The sequence below is a fragment of the Silene latifolia genome, chromosome 11 (genome assembly GCF_048544455.1).
Source record: "Silene latifolia isolate original U9 population chromosome 11, ASM4854445v1, whole genome shotgun sequence".
Taxonomy (NCBI): Eukaryota; Viridiplantae; Streptophyta; class Magnoliopsida; order Caryophyllales; family Caryophyllaceae; genus Silene; species Silene latifolia.
This window is the reverse complement of record NC_133536.1, coordinates 26,512,471-26,532,882: the sequence shown is the minus strand read 5'-3', so window position 1 is coordinate 26,532,882 and position 20,412 is coordinate 26,512,471. Positions and strand designations below refer to the sequence as shown.

Sequence of the window (20,412 nt, the reverse complement as noted above, 5' to 3'; positions counted from 1 at the left end):
GTTTTTTTTTCGTAATTGCTAAATCCAACACACGATTTTACTAAATCTCACCCATTTTTCTTTAATTTTCCATCACCACCCTTAATTAAAAAAAAAAGCCACAATTCCCAACCCACAACACCCCTTGCCTATCATCCCCCTCCCACAACCCCGACCACCCTCCACCGACTTTCACCGCCTGCATCCCTCGCCGTCAATTCCATCCCATCCAAGCCCATCGTCGACCCAACACCCTCCCCTCTCATTCACTCTCTAACGTCGTCCATCCAACCCTATGTCGTCGCCGTCCATCCAACCCTATGTCGTCGCCATCGACCTACCGTTGTCGTCAACCCGCCGACGTTGTCGACCATCCCCTTAATCTGGCGTTGGTCGTGTAGTGGAGCAACGGGTGGTTGTCTTAGTTGGCCTCTTCTCTCTCTTTTAGGGTTATTTGTGGGTAAAAATGAGAGGGGTAAAGTTGGAAAAAGTCGAAAAAAGTGTGCGGAATTTAGTAATATGCGTGTTGCAAATAGCATGTCCTTTTTTTTGACAATAGATTGTGATGTTTTGGAGCTAGTGAGTAAGCAATAATAAGAATATATTATCGTTATTATTAACAAAAAACAATAATTATTACAAATTTCCCTCATACTAACGTAGCTTTATGTCGCATTTTGCTCAACCACTAGCTACAACTCATGAGTCAATCGATAAACTCATCTAGGCATCTAAGATCATATCATAAAACTATTACGGAGTACGTTTTACCGTAAAACCGTCTCATCAATATTTTACCAACAGATGAGCAATAGTTGAAAAAGACGTCGTAACCAATCTTGTATCTGAGAGACGATAAGGAATCAACATTGTTGAAACACAAACCTTATTGAGAGACAATGTCAAATCTCCATTCTTCTCTTCAACTGTAGTCTGTAGACCCCACTCAAATTGCAACGACAAGTTTTATTCGTTCAAGTTTCCTACGCAATCTGCATGATTTATTTCAAACTTACTCTCGCAGTTACAGAACTCCACTACTCGGCCACCTACCCTTTGTAACGAAGACTTTTACGGGAATGGAGAAATACGGTTTCCTTTGTTTAGTTAGCAAAATAGAGACAAAGGAAACTGGAACCATCCCTCTGCTTCCATCTATCAGGAAAATTACAATCTCTCCGATACAGAAAAAAAATTGCCTTCCAACACAATTGCATGATATTCCTATTGGTAAATGGGATGAACAAGATCCATTTTGTAATTCAAAGAGCTATCGAATACTCTATTACTCTGTAGTAGCCGACATTGTTGAACTTGGAAAAAAGTATCCATCCAAACACAAGGCGGTCTTACCTGAGTTTTTGCCAATAACTAAGGAAAACAATCCAACTGGACGACGCAGATAATTAACCATACTAAACATTACTCGAACGTAGAGTACACATCATATTCCATGGCTGCCAAAAGTACATCTTATAAAAGTTGACCATAAGCATAAGAATCTGAGAAGTGAAGTAGCTCAATGTATGTTTTGTCCACCCTGTAATTGAACACGACAAAACTATATCTTTACTAACACGGATTCACACAAAACTTCCTACATACCTTTACATAATCTTGGATAGGCCCCCAAAAATCGATCTGAACAACCAACGAAGAGACCATTTCTTTTGATGTCCCCATTGAATGTAAATGCTAAGTAGAGAGCAAGGAGCATACATGGTCATTATGAATGATGAGAACTTTTGATGTAACAGCCTCCAGATGACTTCGCGGAATAATCAGAGAATTTTGACAAGATCATCCTATTTGGTCAACCAGTAAATTAATATGAGGAATGTGCAAACAGATGCGACGAGCGAAAGTATAATAGTGTCCATTGACTTTTTCCTTTTTATAGAAGCAAGGATTTGATTCACCTGCATATAGACAAATACAATGCAAAAGAACATGTCAAACTTAGAGGCCTTTGTTAAGTAATTCAAGAGCCCTTGGAATTTTCTTTAGGACATCATACTTTTGCATTTAAACAGACAGTAGCGAGAGTTATCAACCAATAGTAAAAAAATTGCAGGTTAAAACTGTAAAAACTAATCCATACCGTTGGAAGACGGCTGCTAACGTTACTGAGCTTAGAATTAATGCCCCCAAATGTTGAACGCTGATATACAAGAGCACCAAGGGTTGATTGTGCATGAGATATAACTGAATCCATCTGCATTCACAACGGCCACAAAATCAAGGTGAGAAAGCAAACATAAGGCTTGAGAGGTAATCTCAATGTCGTATCAGCTTTTGTAAATAAAGCAATATTTCTCACAAGTTACATCTAGCAACACAAGCAAATCATTTCTCATAATTTACCCGCTAAAACTGTTTGGTGGGCTCTTCCAAGAATACAAGTCACATATCCAGTTGGCTGGCAAGTTCAGCATTAAGGGTGTGTTTGGATAGCAAAAATGGAGGGAAGAGGAAGGAAGGGAAAGGGAGAGGGAATGGGGTGTGGGTGTTTGGATACAATTTCCTTCCAAATATTTCCTATTGTGGAGAGATTTTGGTTTGCCTTGGGAGAGGGAAAATGGATCCCTCCAAATCCCTCCCCCTCCATTTCCCTCCAGGCCTCCATCCTTATTTGCTATCCAGACAAGGGATTTTAAATCCTTATTCTCTATCCCTTTCCTTTCCCTCCAAATCCCTCAATCCAAACACACCCTAAGGCTATATTGAGAGAGACCACACTATGGAAACTAACAAAAACAAATTGGGAAAAATAACTTGGGTATTCAGGTTTTCATATGTGGTATCAAAGGTTTAACTAATATCAAATTCGTAACAGTTCCAATACCCTGTTGCTCTTTACTAGAAAGAAGAAGATACTACAAGAGACGGAAGCAACAATTGTCCGTGTACCTGCCCTGTACTTCTGCTGATAGATGCATTTTCCTTTAGCAAAGCTTGATCCTCTGAATTTCCTCCTTCTAAGTCTAAACTATTTCGATCAAAATCCCTGAAGTCTTGTAACAGGGATGCATGCTCCTGCTTGGCCCTAAGACTAGAGCGAAGCCGGTAAAACTCCTGCATTCAACCATTAACTTAGATCTTAAGAATCAGTGGTGCATATAAATAGCATATAAATGCAGTCACAGACAAGGTATTTTATATGGAAAGTAGGCATAAGCTTTTGTTGGCTGTTGCTTGTACATATGTACAAGCTAATGACGCAATAGGATTAGAAGTGACTAATTATTCTAACCACAGAGATGGAAAACGAGTTTCCAATAACTCTTTGTTTGGATACAAAAAGAATAAAGGAAGGATGGAGGTGGGGATGGACCAGTGTCCTTTTCCTTCAATCTTTCTTTACTACTCTGTATCTTAGAAGGATCTTAATCTGCCTTGTAGGAGGGATATACAGGGATTCATTTTCCCTCCAACTCAATTTTGCTACCCAAACAAAGCAAATCGTTCCCCTCCAGTTCCCTCCATCTAAACAAAGGAAAAATATTTGCTTTAGGCGATAAAATGTTTCCCTCATACTGAAGGTCAAGTGGTTAATCATGTAAGTTAATCATGAACATTACAAGAAACCGAATTATACAATATCTTTAGCTTTCTCTCAATTCTTAAATACTCTTACAAATAGAAGAGACAACGAACAAGAAGCGAATAAGAAAGAGACAACCAGCATAAGGAAGAGCAAAGAAAAACCTAACATAATTGAGGCAGTAAATTGTGATATAAAAACAGTATTTTAATTTAATTATTCTTCTCAGCCATATTGCTCAAACATAATTAAGAGACCCGCAAACCTGAGTTAAATCTTGAAGAATCTCTTGATGTCGGGTCAAGGTATGAGAAACCATCTCCGAGCCTCCCGATGAAACCCATGCTCTCATCTGATTGTTCACTTGATCAAGCTGTTTCAGTAATTGTTCTACTCCAGACTCAAGGCCGTTATCTACAGTGTCAGCTTTGGTTGAAACTAGTTTGCGGTATGAGAACATTTGCTCATCTAGCTGTGCTTCAAGATTCCTCGCCTGAACTTGTCATAAGAGCACAAATTTCAGATACTACTCCCTCCGTCCCGGTCATTTGTTATCCTTTGGTTTTGGCACAAAGACCAAGGAAAGAGGAGAGGACCAATAGCTAAATGACAAGTGGAACAAATTGAGTGTGAATGATCAAATTACTCATCAAGTCCATTCTTAAAATAGAAAGGACAACAAATGACTGAGACACCCCAAAATGGAAAAGAACAACAAATGACCGGGACAGAGGGAGTATAAGAGAATGAATTTCTTTTCTGCCCCATCCTTGAACTACAATCTTTTCGGGAATGGATGGGAAAAGGAATGTTGACGATTAAATAAAGCACCAGTGATAGTAACGTTTTGTGTCGGTCTAAGAGGGTGATTTTATCACCCTCGTGTCTTTTAATATGGGTCTTTTAGTATGATTTTCCCTAACACTTGACATAGGGGTTGATGTGGTTGAACTTGTGTAATTCACCTCGGTTGAACGATTGATCCTCATGAACGGAACCCGAGAGGCATAGAGCACCCTTCAAAGGTTAAGGCAAGCACAAGAAGCTCCCATGTAGCCTAGAAGCCAGCTTGAAGAAGTAAGGGTGAAACTTGGAAGAAAAGAAGGAAGTAAGTTGAAGAATTGGAAGCAAGAATTCCCGAGATGGTGCGCAGCCTGCGCAGGTTGCGCAGCCTGCGCCTACGTCAGAGGTGCCTGCGCATTTTGGTTTTAAACACGGGCTTAAGGAAATATTCCGTGTTTTTGGGCTTGCTTTGAGGCTTTTAACCTAGGAAGGAGTGCACCCATATATATACCCCTCATGTTTGAAGACCTAATTATCATCTAAGTATTGAATAATCACAAAAGACTTGTATGAGAAGAATATTTAGTATTTGGGAAAAAGTTGTAAGCTTTTGTTGGATTTTTATGTCAATCTTTCCACAACTCTTGGATTCATCCATGGTTATGGAAGGCTAGACCTTTTCTTGGTGTAATTTGGTGAGACACTACTCTCCTTAAGTTTGTAAGAACCTCTTAATCTTTCCTCAATAATTATTACATGTTTCCTTGATTTCATTGTTTATGTTGGATGTTATTATGTTAGGATTCATGAACCTTGCATGTTAATCATCTTACTATTGCAATCCTTGTAGCAAGCTTGCATCTTTATGAAGTTGGGTTAAAGTTTATATCTTTGTGAGTGGAACTTGTATGTTGCTCCTTGGGATAGTTGGATTAAACCTCCTAAAGGATTAATCTTGGTGCTTTTGTTTGGCTTTTGTTCTTAATGCTCTTTTATGCAAACCTTGTTGTGGTTTTCAATTGGGTGACCATATTAGTAGGACCAACTACTCTAGCTTAGGAGTAAGTAGTCATTATCTTACATTAGTAGTTGAGTAATTGTTGAGGGAAGGAAAAGAGAGGATCTTTATGCTTAGGAAGTAGTTGTTGAGCCTTGTTACACCAAGTCCTCTTTAATATTGAATTCTATTACTCACCAAGTCTTTCCCATATTTGATTGTTGCATATCTAGTGTTTGTTGTTTTGCTTCTATGATAAAAGTTGCATCTTTACTTTTCCTTATGTTACTTCAAAACCAAACTTTCTCCATTTATGTCACCACTTGTTTACCATTGTCCATAACCATTGTTTGTTGATAAACTTAGTTAGTAAGTCTTAATTGTGATTAGAGTCTTAATTAGTTAATAGAATCCTACTTAATTGTCAATAGTTTACATTTCAAGTCTTTAGTCTTAACCCCTTCTCTTGGGTTCGACCCTTTACTTCCGCTTTACTATTGTTTTTATTGAAAGTTAGTAGAGTCAAAGTTTAGGCTATAAATTGTTAATTTGGTACGCTAATTCTAGTATTACGACACCTAGTTTTATTGCTATCAAATTTTGGCGCCGTTGCCGGGGAGGGGCAACATAGCTAGAACTTGAGTTTGTGAATTTATGTGTAGTTGTTTTATTACTCCTCTTGTCGTTAGAAGTAATAGGAAGTTCTAATTTGTTTGCTTAGTGCGAAGGTATATGTTTGGTTCCCCACAACACGGTGAATCGACTCCCGTGGAAGAAGACGCTTTTGGGGCCTATTCTTGGCTATTCACTAACCCTTGGTACCGAAGACCCCAAAGAGACCATATAGTGGAAGAAACACCCTTAGAAGCCCCTATCAAGAAGACCCTATTGACGTGGAGCCAATTGAAGTGGAATATCCTTCAATGGCGAATGATACTAGAACTATTAGGGAGCTCCGGGCAAGAAATTATGACACTCAACCTCTTTGCATTGCTTACCCACCCATGGGGGCCAATGCCAACTTTGAGTTGAAGGGCTATTTCATTCACAACCTCCCAAAGTTTCATGGACATGCGGGGGATGACCCAAATCGCCATCTTTCCGAATTCCATATGATGTGAGAGGTGCAATTCCAAATGGTGTCACGGAAGATCAATTTAAGTTGAGAGCTTTCCCATTTTCCCTTCAAGATGCGGCAAAAGATTGGTTGTTTTACCTTCAACCGGGTACAATCCGTACTTGGAAGGACATGAAGGCGGCTTTTCTTGAGAAATACTACCCTGACTCAAGACATAACCATGCAAAGAAAGCCATCACTTCTCCGGAGCAAGATGCAAGTGAGAGCTTATATGAGTATTGGGAGAGATTCAAGAAACTAGTTGCTCAATGTCCTTACCATGGCCTTAGTGGTGATGACCTTTTGGTCAACTTTTGTGATGGCCTCACCGTACAATACCAAATCATGGTTAATTCCGCTACGGGTGGTGGAGTTGACAACTATTCCGTGGCGGAGGCAAATGAGATCATAGAAAAGTTGGCCGCTAGCACAAGGAACTATGGAAGAAGCCGAGTGTCAAAGAATATTAACTCCATTGAGACACCTTCTCCTTCCTCCCACAAGCTTGAGAAAACCGTGGATGATCTCACAAAAATGGTTGCTCAACTAGTGGGGAACAATCAAGGAGGAGCACAAGGATCTAATGTGGAGTGTAACTTTTGTCAAGGTCCACACCCAATGGAAACTTGTCCCATCATGGAAGAGCAAGGACTAAGCAAGGAGAATGTGAGTGCCATGATGCACGGTCAATACAACTCTAGGAACCCCAATGGGGGAGGGTATTATAAGTATGATCCGAGCGGCAATACTTACAACATTGGGACAAAGGACCATCCAAACTTTAGTTGGGGAGGAGATACCTCCAAGAGCTTCCAAAATGGTCAATTTAACCACTTGAAGAACTCCAACTCTCAAGGACAAAACTCCAATTACCAAAGAAACAACAATCAACAACAATCCAAGGGAGGATCCTTCCAATTTGGGAACCAAGGAAACCACGGGAATTTCCAAGGTAACCACAAGAACTTCCAACAAGGAGGGGGCTCTTCCTCCCAAGGAAATGAAGATATGTCTACAAATGAGATGTTTAAGATGATCATGAAAGGGCAAGCCGAAAATACCAAGAGGTTTGACAAAATGGATGCGGACAAGATTTCAAGTGATGCTAGGGTGAAGAACCTTGAGATCCAACTTGGCCAACTTGCACAAGAAATGGCTAAGAACAATCAAAGGAACTCTAACTCGATTCCGTCTACGACATTTCCACCAAAGGAAAATGCAAGCTCCATGACTTTGAGAAAGGGGAGAACCCTAGAATCTCCCCCGAAGAAGAAGAGGAAGGCCAAGTCACATGAGAGGGTCATTGACATTGAGGAACAAATTGAAGAAGAGCTAGTGGTTGAGAAAGAGAAAGAGACACCCTCTAAAGCAAATGAAGAAGAGGAGAAGAGTTCCTTGAGGAATGACAAAGAAAAGAATGAAAGCAACAACGCCAAGGATCAAATTGAGGAGATCGAGAGAGAATATGTTGTGGAGGTACCATTTCCTAATGCTCTCACACATTCTAAAAGAGTCGAAAGAGATGAGGATCTCTATGAAACCTTTAGGAAGTGTGAAGTAAACATCCCTTTGTTGAATCTTTTGAAAGGTGTTCCGAGGTATGCAAAGTTTCTCAAGGAACTTTGTACACCTAGGAGAAACCCAAGGAAGGGAACCCAAAGAGTACGGGTAAGTGAACATGTCTCCGCAATTTTTAAAAAATCACTTCCCAAAAAGTGTGGCGACCCGGGAATGTTCACCATACCATGCTCTATTGGGAACAAGAGTTTCACTCATGCTATGTTAGACCTTGGTGCATCAATCAATGTTATGCCATATGCCCTCTATGAGACTTTGGGGCTTCCACCATTGAACAAAACCGATGTAGTGATCCAACTTGCGGATCGCTCAAACATATACCCAAAGGGGATGGTGGAGGATGTGTTGGTAGAGGTAGATCATTTAACCTTCCCGGCCGACTTCTATGTTCTTGACATAGGCGGGCTCGAGGGCCACTCCAATCCTTTTGGGAGACCTTTTATGAAGACCTCTAAAACCAAGATTGATGTGTCTAATGGGAACCTCACTATGGAATTTGATGGAAAGAAACTCACGTACAACATCTATGATGCTATGAAACAACCTAGCGATTCACATTCATGTTATTTCTTAGACATCATTGAACCAATTACCTCTCAAATTTATATGTTGTGTCATAGGGACCCACTTGAGGTGGCCCTCACTAACAATGTCGAGAAGGAAGGGTTGCGGTTTTTGTTGTCTCATGATGTGCAGGAAAGTGTTGAAGCATTGGAAAAGGAAGAACCCTTAGAAGAATCTAGGATGGAGGAAGAAATGAGAGAAATTGAGGAGGACATCCCGAAGCAGCGCGACTGCGCGATCTCGGCAAGCGACTGCGCGATAATGGCGCGACTGCGCATCACACAAGCGCAGCCTGCGCAGTTCTCAGCCCCACCCAACATTGTTTTTCCTCCTCCTCTTATGATTATCAAGCTAAATTTCTTCCTCTAGAGGCTTCCCTTGAAAGACCACTTCCATCCATCATCAAGCCACCCACTCCCGATCTAAAACCACTCCCCGACCACTTGAAATATGTCTTTCTTGGGGCAAATAACACCCTACCCCTCATCATTTCAAACCAACTTGAGGGTGATCAAGAGAAGAGATTGGTGGATGTTTTGCATAAATACAAAGGAGCATTTGGATGGAGCATCGCGGATATCAAGGGAATAAGTCCAAGCACTTGCATGCACAAAATTCGATTGGAAAAGGATGCAAAACCCGTCGTGCAACCACAACGGAGGCTCAATCCACCCGTGATGGAAGTTGTCGAGGAAGAAATTATCAAACTTCTCCAAATGGGTATTATCTTTCCAATTAGTGACTCCCAATGGGTAAGTCCTACTCAAGTTGTGCCAAAGAAGGGAGGGGTGACGGTAATCGAAAACCCTCAAGGGGCATTGATCCCCACCCGTTTACAAACGGGATGGAGGGTGTGTATTGATTATCGCCGCCTCAACCAAGTCACTTGGAAGGACCATTTCCCCCTACCCTTTATAGATCAAATGCTAGAGAGGTTAGGTGGAAAAGAGTACTATTGTTTTTTGGATGGATACTCCGGGTATTTTCAAATCCCCATTCACCCGGAGGATCAATCCAAAACAACCTTTACTTGCCCATTCGGTACTTATGCTTACCGCCGCATGCCTTTTGGATTGTGCAATGCCCCCGGCACTTTCCAACGATGCATGATGAGCATTTTCTCGGACTATGTGGAGCGCATTTTGGAAGTCTTCATGGATGACTTCACCGTCCATGGGGACTCATTTGACTCGTGTCTAGACCACCTCGCTATGGTCCTATCACGGTGCATAGACTCTCACCTTGTTTTAAATTCTGAAAAGTGTCACTTATTGGTGAGTAGCGGAATCGTGTTAGGACACATAGTGTCGAAAAGAGGGATTGAGGTGGATACGGCAAAGGTGGATGTGATTAAAACCTTACCGTATCCATCTAATACTCGAGACGTGAGGTCGTTCTTGGGGCACGCGGGTTTTTATCGAAGATTTATTAAGGATTTCTCCAAAATCGCTAACCCCTTGTGCAAACTTTTGCACAAGGATGTGGAGTTCGTGTTTGATGATCATTGTAGGGAAGCATTTGACTTGTTGAAGGAGAGACTTATATCGGCCCCAATCATTCAAGCACCCAAGTGGGATCGGCCTTTTGAGATCATGGCCGTCTGGCGATTTTGCCATTGGAGCCGTATTGGGACAAAAGGATGACAAGGCTTCATATGTGATTCAATATGCTTCATCTCTCTTGAGTGATGCTCAACGAAACTACACCAATCACCGAGAAGGAATTCTTGGCGGTGGTATATGCTCTAGAGAAGTTCCGCTCATACTTACTAGGAGTCAAGGTGATGATTATCTATACCGATCACAAATCCATCACTCAACTTGTGAGCAAGAAGGACTCCAAACCAAGATTAATGAGGTGGGTTCTCCTACTTAGTGAGTTTGACATAGAGATAAGAGAGAAAAAGGGATTGGCAAATGTGGTGGCCGACCACCTAAGTCGACTACAACTTAATGATCAACAAATGCAACGAATGGGGGTAGTTGATGGGAGTTTGCCTCATGAATCTCTTTATAGCTTAAGGATGACGGAGCCATGGTATGCCAACTTGGTAAACTACATGGTGACTAAGAAGTTTCCAACTTCTTTATCATCAAGTCAAAGGAACAAGATCAAGGCCGATTCCCGATTCTACATATGGGATGACCCTTATCTATGGAAAATGTGTCAAGACCAAGTCATCCAGAAGATGTGTCTTGGGATGTAGAGATACCACCCATCCTTAGACATTGCCATGAGTATGCTTGTGGAGGCCACTTTGGACCCCAAAGGACGGCCCGGAAAATTCTTGAAAGCGGGTTCTATTGGCCAAACATCTTTAAAGATGCTCACATCTTCACAAAGACTTGTGACAAGTGCCAACGGGTTGGAAACATATCAAGGAGGAACGAAATGCCTCAACAACCCATGCTATACTTGGAGGTCTTTGATGTGTGGGGGATAGACTTCATGGGACCATTCCCCAAATCGGATGGCTACCTCTATATTCTTTTAGCGGTAGACTATGTTTCAAAGTGGGTTGAGGCCATACCAACTAGGAGTGATGATGCGAGAACGGTCTCAAGTTTCATGCAAAGCCATATTTTCTCGAGGTTTGGCTATCCAAGGGCTTTGATAAGTGATCGGGGCACTCACTTTTGCAATCGGATTATGGAAGGGTTGTTAAAGAAATACGGGGTCGTGCACAAAGTCTCCACCGCTTACCACCCACAAACAAATGGGCAAGCGGAGGTATCCAATCGGGAGATCAAAAGTATCTTACAAAAAACAGTGAACCCCGATAGGAAGGATTGGAGTCAAAGGCTAAATGACGCTCTTTGGGCGTACCGCACCGCGTACAAGACACCAATTGGTATGTCCCCGTACCGACTCATTTATGGAAAGGCATGTCACCTTCCTTTGGAAGTGGAGCATAAAGCCTATTGGGCCATCAAATCTTTCAACCAAAACATAGACGATGCGGGCCTCCATCTAAGCTTCAACTTCAAGAAATGAAGAAATCCGTCTTGACTCTTATGATAATGCCGCCATATACAAGGAGAAAGCTAGAATATGGCATGATCGAATGATAAGTCGGCGGGTTTTCAAGGAAGGAACCAAAGTTCTTGTCTTCCAAAATAGGCTAAAGTTGTTTTCCGGGAAGCTAAGATCAAAGTGGTTTGGGCCGTTCATTGTAAGAAAAGTCCACCCTCATGGGGCGGTCGAAGTCGAGAACCCAAGCACGGGAAAAATGATCAAAGTGAATGGCCAACGACTTAAAGAATATCATGAAGGCATGGATCCACATTTGGTGGAAGAAGTCGATTTGGAAGACCCCAATTACCAAACATGATCAAGAGGAACACTAAGTCGAGCCATCGACGTTAAACATACGGCAACCTTTGTACATATCCTTTCTTTAGTGTAGAATTTACCGTTTTCTTGTCAATTTATTTATTCTTAACAAGTTTTAGAAGCATGCATTATGGAATCTTTTGAAAGTTTGTTGAAGTGTTTGAAGGTAGTAGGATGAAGCTCCTTGGGAAGCGTGCCCAAGTCGTCTCGGGAAGTGAAATGACTCGGGACACCATCTAGACGAGTCAAATGAAGGAAAAGCACGGAAGGAAGGCAAAGAATCCCCACAAAGAAGAAGTTGAGGGCAAGCTTTTTACTCGACAACCCCCGCCAGACGCGCGACTGCGCTGCGCGACTGCGCAATTTAGCGCGACTGCTGCTGACAAAATCGCGACTGCTGCGAGCAGAAGCAGACCACGGGATTTAGACGGGGCTTTTTACAAACCAAAAACACACTTTACCTTCATTTCTTTCGACACCTTCCTCTTACAACCCCCAATTTCCCAACTCAACTTCATCACCTTCATCAAAAATCCACCATCAAACCTTCAACAAACCACTTCCCTTTCATCACAATCACCTCTCAACCCAACCCAACAACTCAAAAACTCACTTTACCTTTCAAATTTCTGTTTTTCCCCAATTTTATCCCAAACCCTAACCTTGCACATTGAGGATTCAAGTTCGTTTCAAGAGATTTACGGGTAGTTGGCGCATTCTTGGAAGGGTTTTTAGCATTATACTTCAATCAACTAAGCATTTTAAGTGGATTCGGGGAGGTATAACAACTTTTCCCATCTTTTCCTTTACTTACTTTGCTTTAATCCGGAATTTGGTGTTTTTACATTGAATTTTTGGATACTCTTGATTGATTGTTGTCTTTAATTCTTTGGGATAAACTTGTTTTACGAGAAAGGGAAGAGGTAATCAACAAACATCACTTAATCCCACCTTCTTGAATTTGTGCCTTGAAGGTGTTTGTTGAATTGCCTCAACGAGAGCAAAACTGTTTTGAGTGTTTTTGTTGGTCTTTTTGGTACTCTTGCTTGTTCGGAATCATGGTTTTCGGAAAGAGGAAAGCTCAAGGGGAGGGAAGTAACCCCAAGGTGTTTAATGGGAATGAGGGTCTTAATGCGGAACAAAAGAAAATCTTTGCAAAACTTGAAAAAGAAAACCCCACCCCCATCACCAAATTCCTCCACCGTGACACTCTTCAAGACCTAGGATTAGAGGAAATCACTTTTCAACTCTTGAGTCGGGTAGGATTAGAGCAATACATGGACCTTTGTGATGACACCTACCGCTCTTTTACCTATGAATTCTTGTCCACCATCTCCAAAACGGGGGAGGGAGTGAATGAGAGAGTGAATTTCCGTCTTCATAAAGTGTGGCATTCAATTTCTTTTGATGAGGTAAGAGAGATTTTGAGAATCACAAGACCACCCTCCCCGGTCAACCCACCCAAGGGCAAGCTTAATGAGGTGTGGTGTCACCTCACGGGAAGGATGCCCAAGATCACAATGACAAACTCTCCGCCATAACCAACCCCGCCATCCGCATTTTGACTAGATGTTTGGCTTGTTGGTTCTTCTCCATGGGGGAGCCAACAAAGGTGAGTGATGCCGTGAGGGAGTGCATTTGGGCTATGCTCCCGGAAGGGAGTGGTGTGCCGGATTGGGCTCGGCTTTTTGTTGATTCTTGCTTAAAACATAAGAAGAGGAGGAGAGGCAATATCAATGGTGGGGGTCTCATCACCCTTTTTGTGGAGAAATTTGTGGGTTCCACGTCGGATGATCAACTCCCCGTTTGGGGAAATCATTTTTATAATGCTCATGGACTTGAGGAGACACATATGATACAAGTCCTTGACAAACAAAATTTTCGATGTAATTGGTTGGGAGAGGGAAAAATCCCCTACATGGTTCTACCAAAGAACGGTCCGATTCCTCATGGCACCCATGCCATTCATTTCTTTTGCCCGCCCGACACGCCGGAACAAAGGGAGGCACAAAGGGGGGAACAAAGGAGAAGGGTCGACCCACCCCCGGTTGTCCACATTGATAGTGAAGAAGAGAGGGAGATTCGGAACATAGAGCGTGACCCGCCCATACATGACACCCCAATGTTTGAGGCGGGGGCAAGCTCTACTCCACCAATCGCCCCGTGGCAACAACAAATGTTCAATTACTTCACGGAGACCCGGGGAACTTTGGAGGCAATTAGTGGGAGAGTTGATAGCTCTTATGCGTGGCAACAACAACAAGCGCCACGGCTTGAGAGTTTGGATCAATGGAGGGTTGCTAGTATGGAGCATCAAAAGTTGAGTGCGGAGGCCGAAAGAGCCCAAATGAAGATGCTCCAAGACATGGCTAAGAGGCAAGATGAGGCTTATGCTTGGCAACAACAACAAGCCAAGTACATGGAAGAGCAACAAGCCATGTGGAAGACCCAAAATGAATGGAGAGAGCAAGCATCTCAACAATTCGCGGTGCAAAATGAGCGGCACCACCAATATGTTGAAGACTCTTTTGAAGATGCTCAAGCTCATGAGGATGCTTTTGGGCTTATCCGGGGCCTTTTCGGCATGACCCTCCATCCAAATGACCCCACCTACCAACCAACCATCACCGAGCCTCAAGTTGAGGAGGCCTATGAAAGGGCCAAGAGAGTGAGGCAAGCAAGAGGAAGAAGAAGAAGAGATCAAGGGACAAATGAGCAAGGGGAAGGCTCGGGTCCCTCCAACTACCAATCTTGAGAGAGTGAGAGTACTCCTCCACATTGAGGGCAATGTGGAATCTAAGTGTGGGGGAGTAAGATGATCGAACTTGTAATATTTGTACACTTCTTTACATTTCCATTGAATGTGTTCTTCTTTTAAAAAAAAAAAAAAAAAAAAAAAAAAAAAAAAACAAAAAAAAAAAGGGAAATCCCGGCTAGGTGAAAACCCACAAGGGTGGGCGCAGGCAAGAATGGGAAGGTGGCCGAGGACGGAATGAAAACCCGAAAGGGCATTAGGGCAAAATGAAAAATAGAGAAGCGAGCCACCATGAGAGGAAAGGAATAGCTAAGGTGAAAACCCGAAAGGGCACCTTAGGCAAAATGAGGATTTTTTAAAAAAAAAAAAAAAAAAAAAAAAAAAAAAAAAAAAAAAAAAAAATTGAAAAATTGAAAAATCGCAACACCAAAAATATGGAGGGACAAGAAGGGAGTGATAAGGAGGGTCTAGGAAGGAGGCTAGTTCTAGGATTTAATTTCTTTTTGTGTCACAAAATTTGTTTCAAATTGGTGGATTTTCCGATTGGCTACTTGAGTCGTTGATTCTTAAGGGTGTTTGGGCCGACCAAGTAGCATGATCTTGCTCTTTTTGGAGTGATAAGGGGGTGTTATAAGTAGTGATGATTTGTGATCAAGAGGTGGATGTGTGGGTCACTTTGCTATTGCCTTGGGATAAGGCAAGAGTGACCATTACTACTTGGGAGATATAAGAAGGGTGGAGTTGCGTGATGAGTCGGAGAAGGAGTTGTGTCGTGTTTTGTGTGAGGGATGATATAAGGAGGGTGAGTGAGTGAAGAGTGTGTGTCAACTTTGAGTCTTTGTTTTTCGTTTTATTGGTGGTTGTGTTTGAGGGAGACATAAGAAGGTCGTGGTAAGGGAAGAGTGATCATTCTCTCCTACACTCACTTGTAGACTTCTCAATTGCTTGTTCCGGGTTTTGCTCGGGACTAGCAAAAGTCTAAGTGTGGGGGAGTTTGATAGTAACGTTTTGTGTCGGTCTAAGAGGGTGATTTTATCACCCTCGTGTCTTTTAATATGGGTCTTTTAGTATGATTTTCCCTAACACTTGACATAGGGGTTGATGTGGTTGAACTTGTGTAATTCACCTCGGTTGAACGATTGATCCTCATGAACGGAACCCGAGAGGCATAGAGCACCCTTCAAAGGTTAAGGCAAGCACAAGAAGCTCCCATGTAGCCTAGAAGCCGACTTGAAGAAGTAAGGGTGAAACTTGGAAGAAAAGAAGGAAGTAAGTTGAAGAATTGGAAGCAAGAATTCCCAGAGATGGTGCGCGACTGCGCGAGGTTGCGACTGCGCCTACGTCAGAGGTGCCTGCGCATTTTGGTTTTAAACACGGGCTTAAGGAAATATTCCGTGTTTTTGGGCTTGCTTTGAGGCTTTTAACCTAGGAAGGAGTGCACCCATATATATACCCCTCATGTTTGAAGACCTAATTATCATCTAAGTATTGAATAATCACAAAAGACTTGTATGAGAAGAATATTTAGTATTTGGGAAAAAGTTGTAAGCTTTTGTTGGATTTTTATGTCAATCTTTCCACAACTCTTGGATTCATCCATGGTTATGGAAGGCTAGACCTTTTCTTGGTGTAATTTGGTGAGACACTACTCTCCTTAAGTTTGTAAGAACCTCTTAATCTTTCCTCAATAATTATTACATGTTTCCTTGATTTCATTGTTTATGTTGGATGTTATTATGTTAGGATTCATGAACCTTGCATGTTAATCATCTTACTATTGCAATCCTTGTAGCAAGCTTGCATCTTTATGAAGTTGGGTTAAAGTTTATATCTTTGTGAGTGGAACTTGTATGTTGCTCCTTGGGATAGTTGGATTAAACCTCCTAAAGGATTAATCTTGGTGCTTTTGTTTGGCTTTTGTTCTTAATGCTCTTTTATGCAAACCTTGTTGTGGTTTTCAATTGGGTGACCATATTAGTAGGACCAACTACTCTAGCTTAGGAGTAAGTAGTCATTATCTTACATTAGTAGTTGAGTAATTGTTGAGGGAAGGAAAAGAGAGGATCTTTATGCTTAGGAAGTAGTTGTTGAGCCTTGTTACACCAAGTCCTCTTTAATATTGAATTCTATTACTCACCAAGTCTTTCCCATATTTGATTGTTGCATATCTAGTGTTTGTTGTTTTGCTTCTATGATAAAAGTTGCATCTTTACTTTTCCTTATGTTACTTCAAAACCAAACTTTCTCCATTTATGTCACCACTTGTTTACCATTGTCCATAACCATTGTTTGTTGATAAACTTAGTTAGTAAGTCTTAATTGTGATTAGAGTCTTAATTAGTTAATAGAATCCTACTTAATTGTCAATAGTTTACATTTCAAGTCTTTAGTCTTAACCCCTTCTCTTGGGTTCGACCCTTTACTTCCGCTTTACTATTGTTTTTATTGAAAGTTAGTAGAGTCAAAGTTTAGGCTATAAATTGTTAATTTGGTACGCTAATTCTAGTATTACGACACCTAGTTTTATTGCTATCAACCAGCATAAAGGTCCCAGAATGGAGTTGATAAAAATATAAACTACTAAATAAAATTGAGTCTAATGAGCACCAATTAATTTTTTTTAACTCTCAAAAGCATACTTGGCCGAAAATTATATGGAAAGTAACAAGGACAGATCCTCCTTCAACCAATATTTTCTAAATATTAAAAAATTCACTAGAAAAAAAGGTAGAATCTCGGGAGTTCCTAAACACTAAATCTGGTGAAATTGGCAGGCAGTATTAAAAATATAGACCCAGATAAGAAATGGACACTGATGATTACAGGGTTGTGAAATATAAGAAAACAAGGTTTACCAAGATGGAAAAGATCAGAAAGCTCCATGCTAGGGTAGGTTGCAGCTTGATATAGAAGTATCAAAGGAAAAAGACACATTCTGGCCTTAGTTTTAAAAGGTGCAAGGCTCACCGACACAAGTAGTCCCCAAGACAACGAGGCGCAAGGTTCCAAACGAAACCATGCGCCTTGTACACACAAAGCGCACAATTCTTACAAACAAATTTGGATATTCAATATAAAATATGACGACCAATACCTTTTTTGGATTTTAGAAAATTGTGCATTTGATAGAAGAAGCAATGAGGACCTACAGAATTATAGCATCTTGATGCATATTTTGAAATACTCAACTAACATAATTAAGGCCTCACTGTCACTACTCTTAAAATAGTGTCTCATGCAATCCAAAGCCCAAAACAGGTCAAATAGTTCCTTATGGGCCTACAGTGATTTAAATCAGTTGATACACTAATCGCTAAGAATTCCTCAGTTCCCCGAAAGAACGAACTACTTCCCTCCAATTTAAAAAAAACTAGCTACTTGAAATTCAACTCTAAAAAGCACTATCTTTATGCTGCAAGTTGCCAAACAACTACCCCTTATCATTATACCATCAAACAGTCGAATTGCCAAACAATTATCCCATATCTTATATCATCAAACAGTCAAATACATTATTGGAAAAGAAGAATTATACGGAGTAAATACTCAGTGTGCCCCCATAATTCTCCTTCAATAACTTCAATAGCTTAGCATTTGCAACGGTTTCATCTTGGACCCGAAAACACAATTTCATCCAACGCAAAGCTTAAAGACTACATAAATTGATGTTCAAGTTTCATTTTCCCTAGAAATCAAACCAACAATCTCAGTTCCGGCTTCTGCAACCACAATCAAAATCACGTCTCTAATTCGTTTCACCCTCAAACAGCCAAACCAAAATGTAAAGAGTAATTTTCTACAACAAATGCATTACAAACAACGAGATCAACCAAATAATCCGTACATTATCAACAATTTAACTGTTACAAGTTACAAATACTCTTGATCTAACCCTACGACACCATCACATCACAAAATTGCGCGAAATCAATGAAATATGTACAATCAGCATTCCACAAATCATCATCATAATCAAACAATTCGATTATAATAAGGTGATCAAACATACACTAACAAAACCTAATTTCACAAAAATAGTAAATTAAAAAGGGAAATTGAGCACCGACAAATGAAATAGGAGAGAGCGAGAAGGGAGACCTGTTTACGTAGGGCGTCCCAAGAGGTAGGGACATCCATGGCGGAAGAAGATTCTAGAAACTTCTATTGATTCGATGATTCTTTCTTCTCTCTTTCTCCCTCCTTAATTTTACAGGTGATGGATCGGAGGAGAAAGAGGGAGGTGAGAGTCGAATAGTGGAATTGTTTGATTTGGTGGAAGGGCGAAGGTAACAAATGGAGAGAGTAGTGTTTGGACGTTTGGTAGTTTGATTAAAATGTACTCTTCCTATTTGACTTTCGATATCGACCGAGTTTGGTGCGATGGTTCGAGAAATTTTGGTTTTTAATCATATAAGACTAGGTTCGTGACCCGTGAAATTCACGGGTTTATTTGTTTTAGTTTTGATATTTTTATTGTATTGTTAATATTTGTTTGAGCAATTGGTTGTTGATCCATTTAAAAATATACAGTCTTGAAATACATGGAAATTAGTTAGTTAATACATTATTTCTTTGACAACTTTGATTTATTTTTGTAAATCGTATCCGGCAAGTGACAATAACGCCTTATAAGGTTGTAAACTCAATACCTAAGTATAGTCATCTCCAAATTATTTCCAGACCTCTTCATCCACCCTCCCATAGATATCTTTGAAATCTTATCACCACGTGCATGCTTCAAATACATCCGAAAAACATTTATTATATCGATAGAAAAATATTAGATAGGATTCAATGATATGGTCGGTATCTACTCCATGTATTACGAATTAAATTTTCATTTCAATAGCTCAATAATCTAAAAAACTATATTCCCTAAATCCGAATTCCAAAAGGTTTATAAAAAATTTTAAGTTCCTTATTATTATTTCAAGAATTTGATCCATCTCTTGTTATACTTATGTCCACGATCCTATATAAAAATAAAAATAGTATTAAAGACTATACAATAATGATGAGCTCCTATTTCTACTACGTTTTGGCACCATTTTGAGCTCATTTGGTAGCACTTGGTGACGGTTTTTGACGTTATTTAGTCAATTCCATGTGCTTCACCATTTAGCATGATTTCAAGTGAAGATTAAGAAGCCATGAGATCGAGAGAAGTGTCCAAGGAAGAGCCAAGAACAAGCTTGAAGAAATACCACGAGAAAGCCTTCCAAAGGATCAAAGGAAGAACGAAAGAAAGACGCACTCAAGGACCAAACTCGCACCGTGCGAGTTTCAGTTCTGAGAACTCGCACGGTGCGAAAAATGCAGGTTTCATGGTGATTTGTATTACGGGCCTTCCCTTTGTTAAGCCCATAATTATTAGGTTACGGTAGACTATAAATAGGATGTTTGCAAGTAGGTTAAGCATCTTTTGTTCACTTTAATTAATCAAGTTGTTATTTGGGAATATTTTCATCTTTTGAATTGGGTTTAGATCTAATCATGGAGAACTAATCTCCATTTCTTAATCCGACTCAAAGGCTTAATCTTTGGTTGTAAGACTCCCTAATCTTTCCTTAATTATTATTATTGTTCTTAATCTCTTGTGTTTAATTGCTTAATTTTGGAATCCTTGTTAGATTATTGTGATTAAGTGTGATTTCCTTGTTACATAATCTTTCCAAGTTCCTTAATTTATTGTTGTTGGGTTTATTAAGTGTGATTTCCTTGTAATCCCATGTTGCAACAACTTGTTATTAGACTAATGAATG

At 40.6% G+C, this 20,412-nt stretch overlaps 1 protein-coding gene across 1 annotated transcript; it reads right to left on the bottom strand.

Moving 5' to 3' along the window:
• Window positions 1-1,382: 1,382 nt before the first annotated feature.
• Window positions 1,383-19,024, bottom strand: LOC141611439 (Golgi SNAP receptor complex member 1-1-like). Its single transcript, XM_074429972.1, has 5 exons — window positions 18,749-19,024; window positions 3,789-4,016; window positions 2,890-3,054; window positions 2,081-2,194; window positions 1,383-1,898 (listed from the first exon to the last, which is right to left on the bottom strand). The coding sequence occupies exons 1-5, from the start codon at window positions 18,785-18,787 to the stop codon at window positions 1,785-1,787; spliced, it is 660 nt and encodes a 219-aa protein (XP_074286073.1). The 5' UTR covers window positions 18,788-19,024; the 3' UTR covers window positions 1,383-1,784.
• Window positions 19,025-20,412: the final 1,388 nt, after the last annotated feature.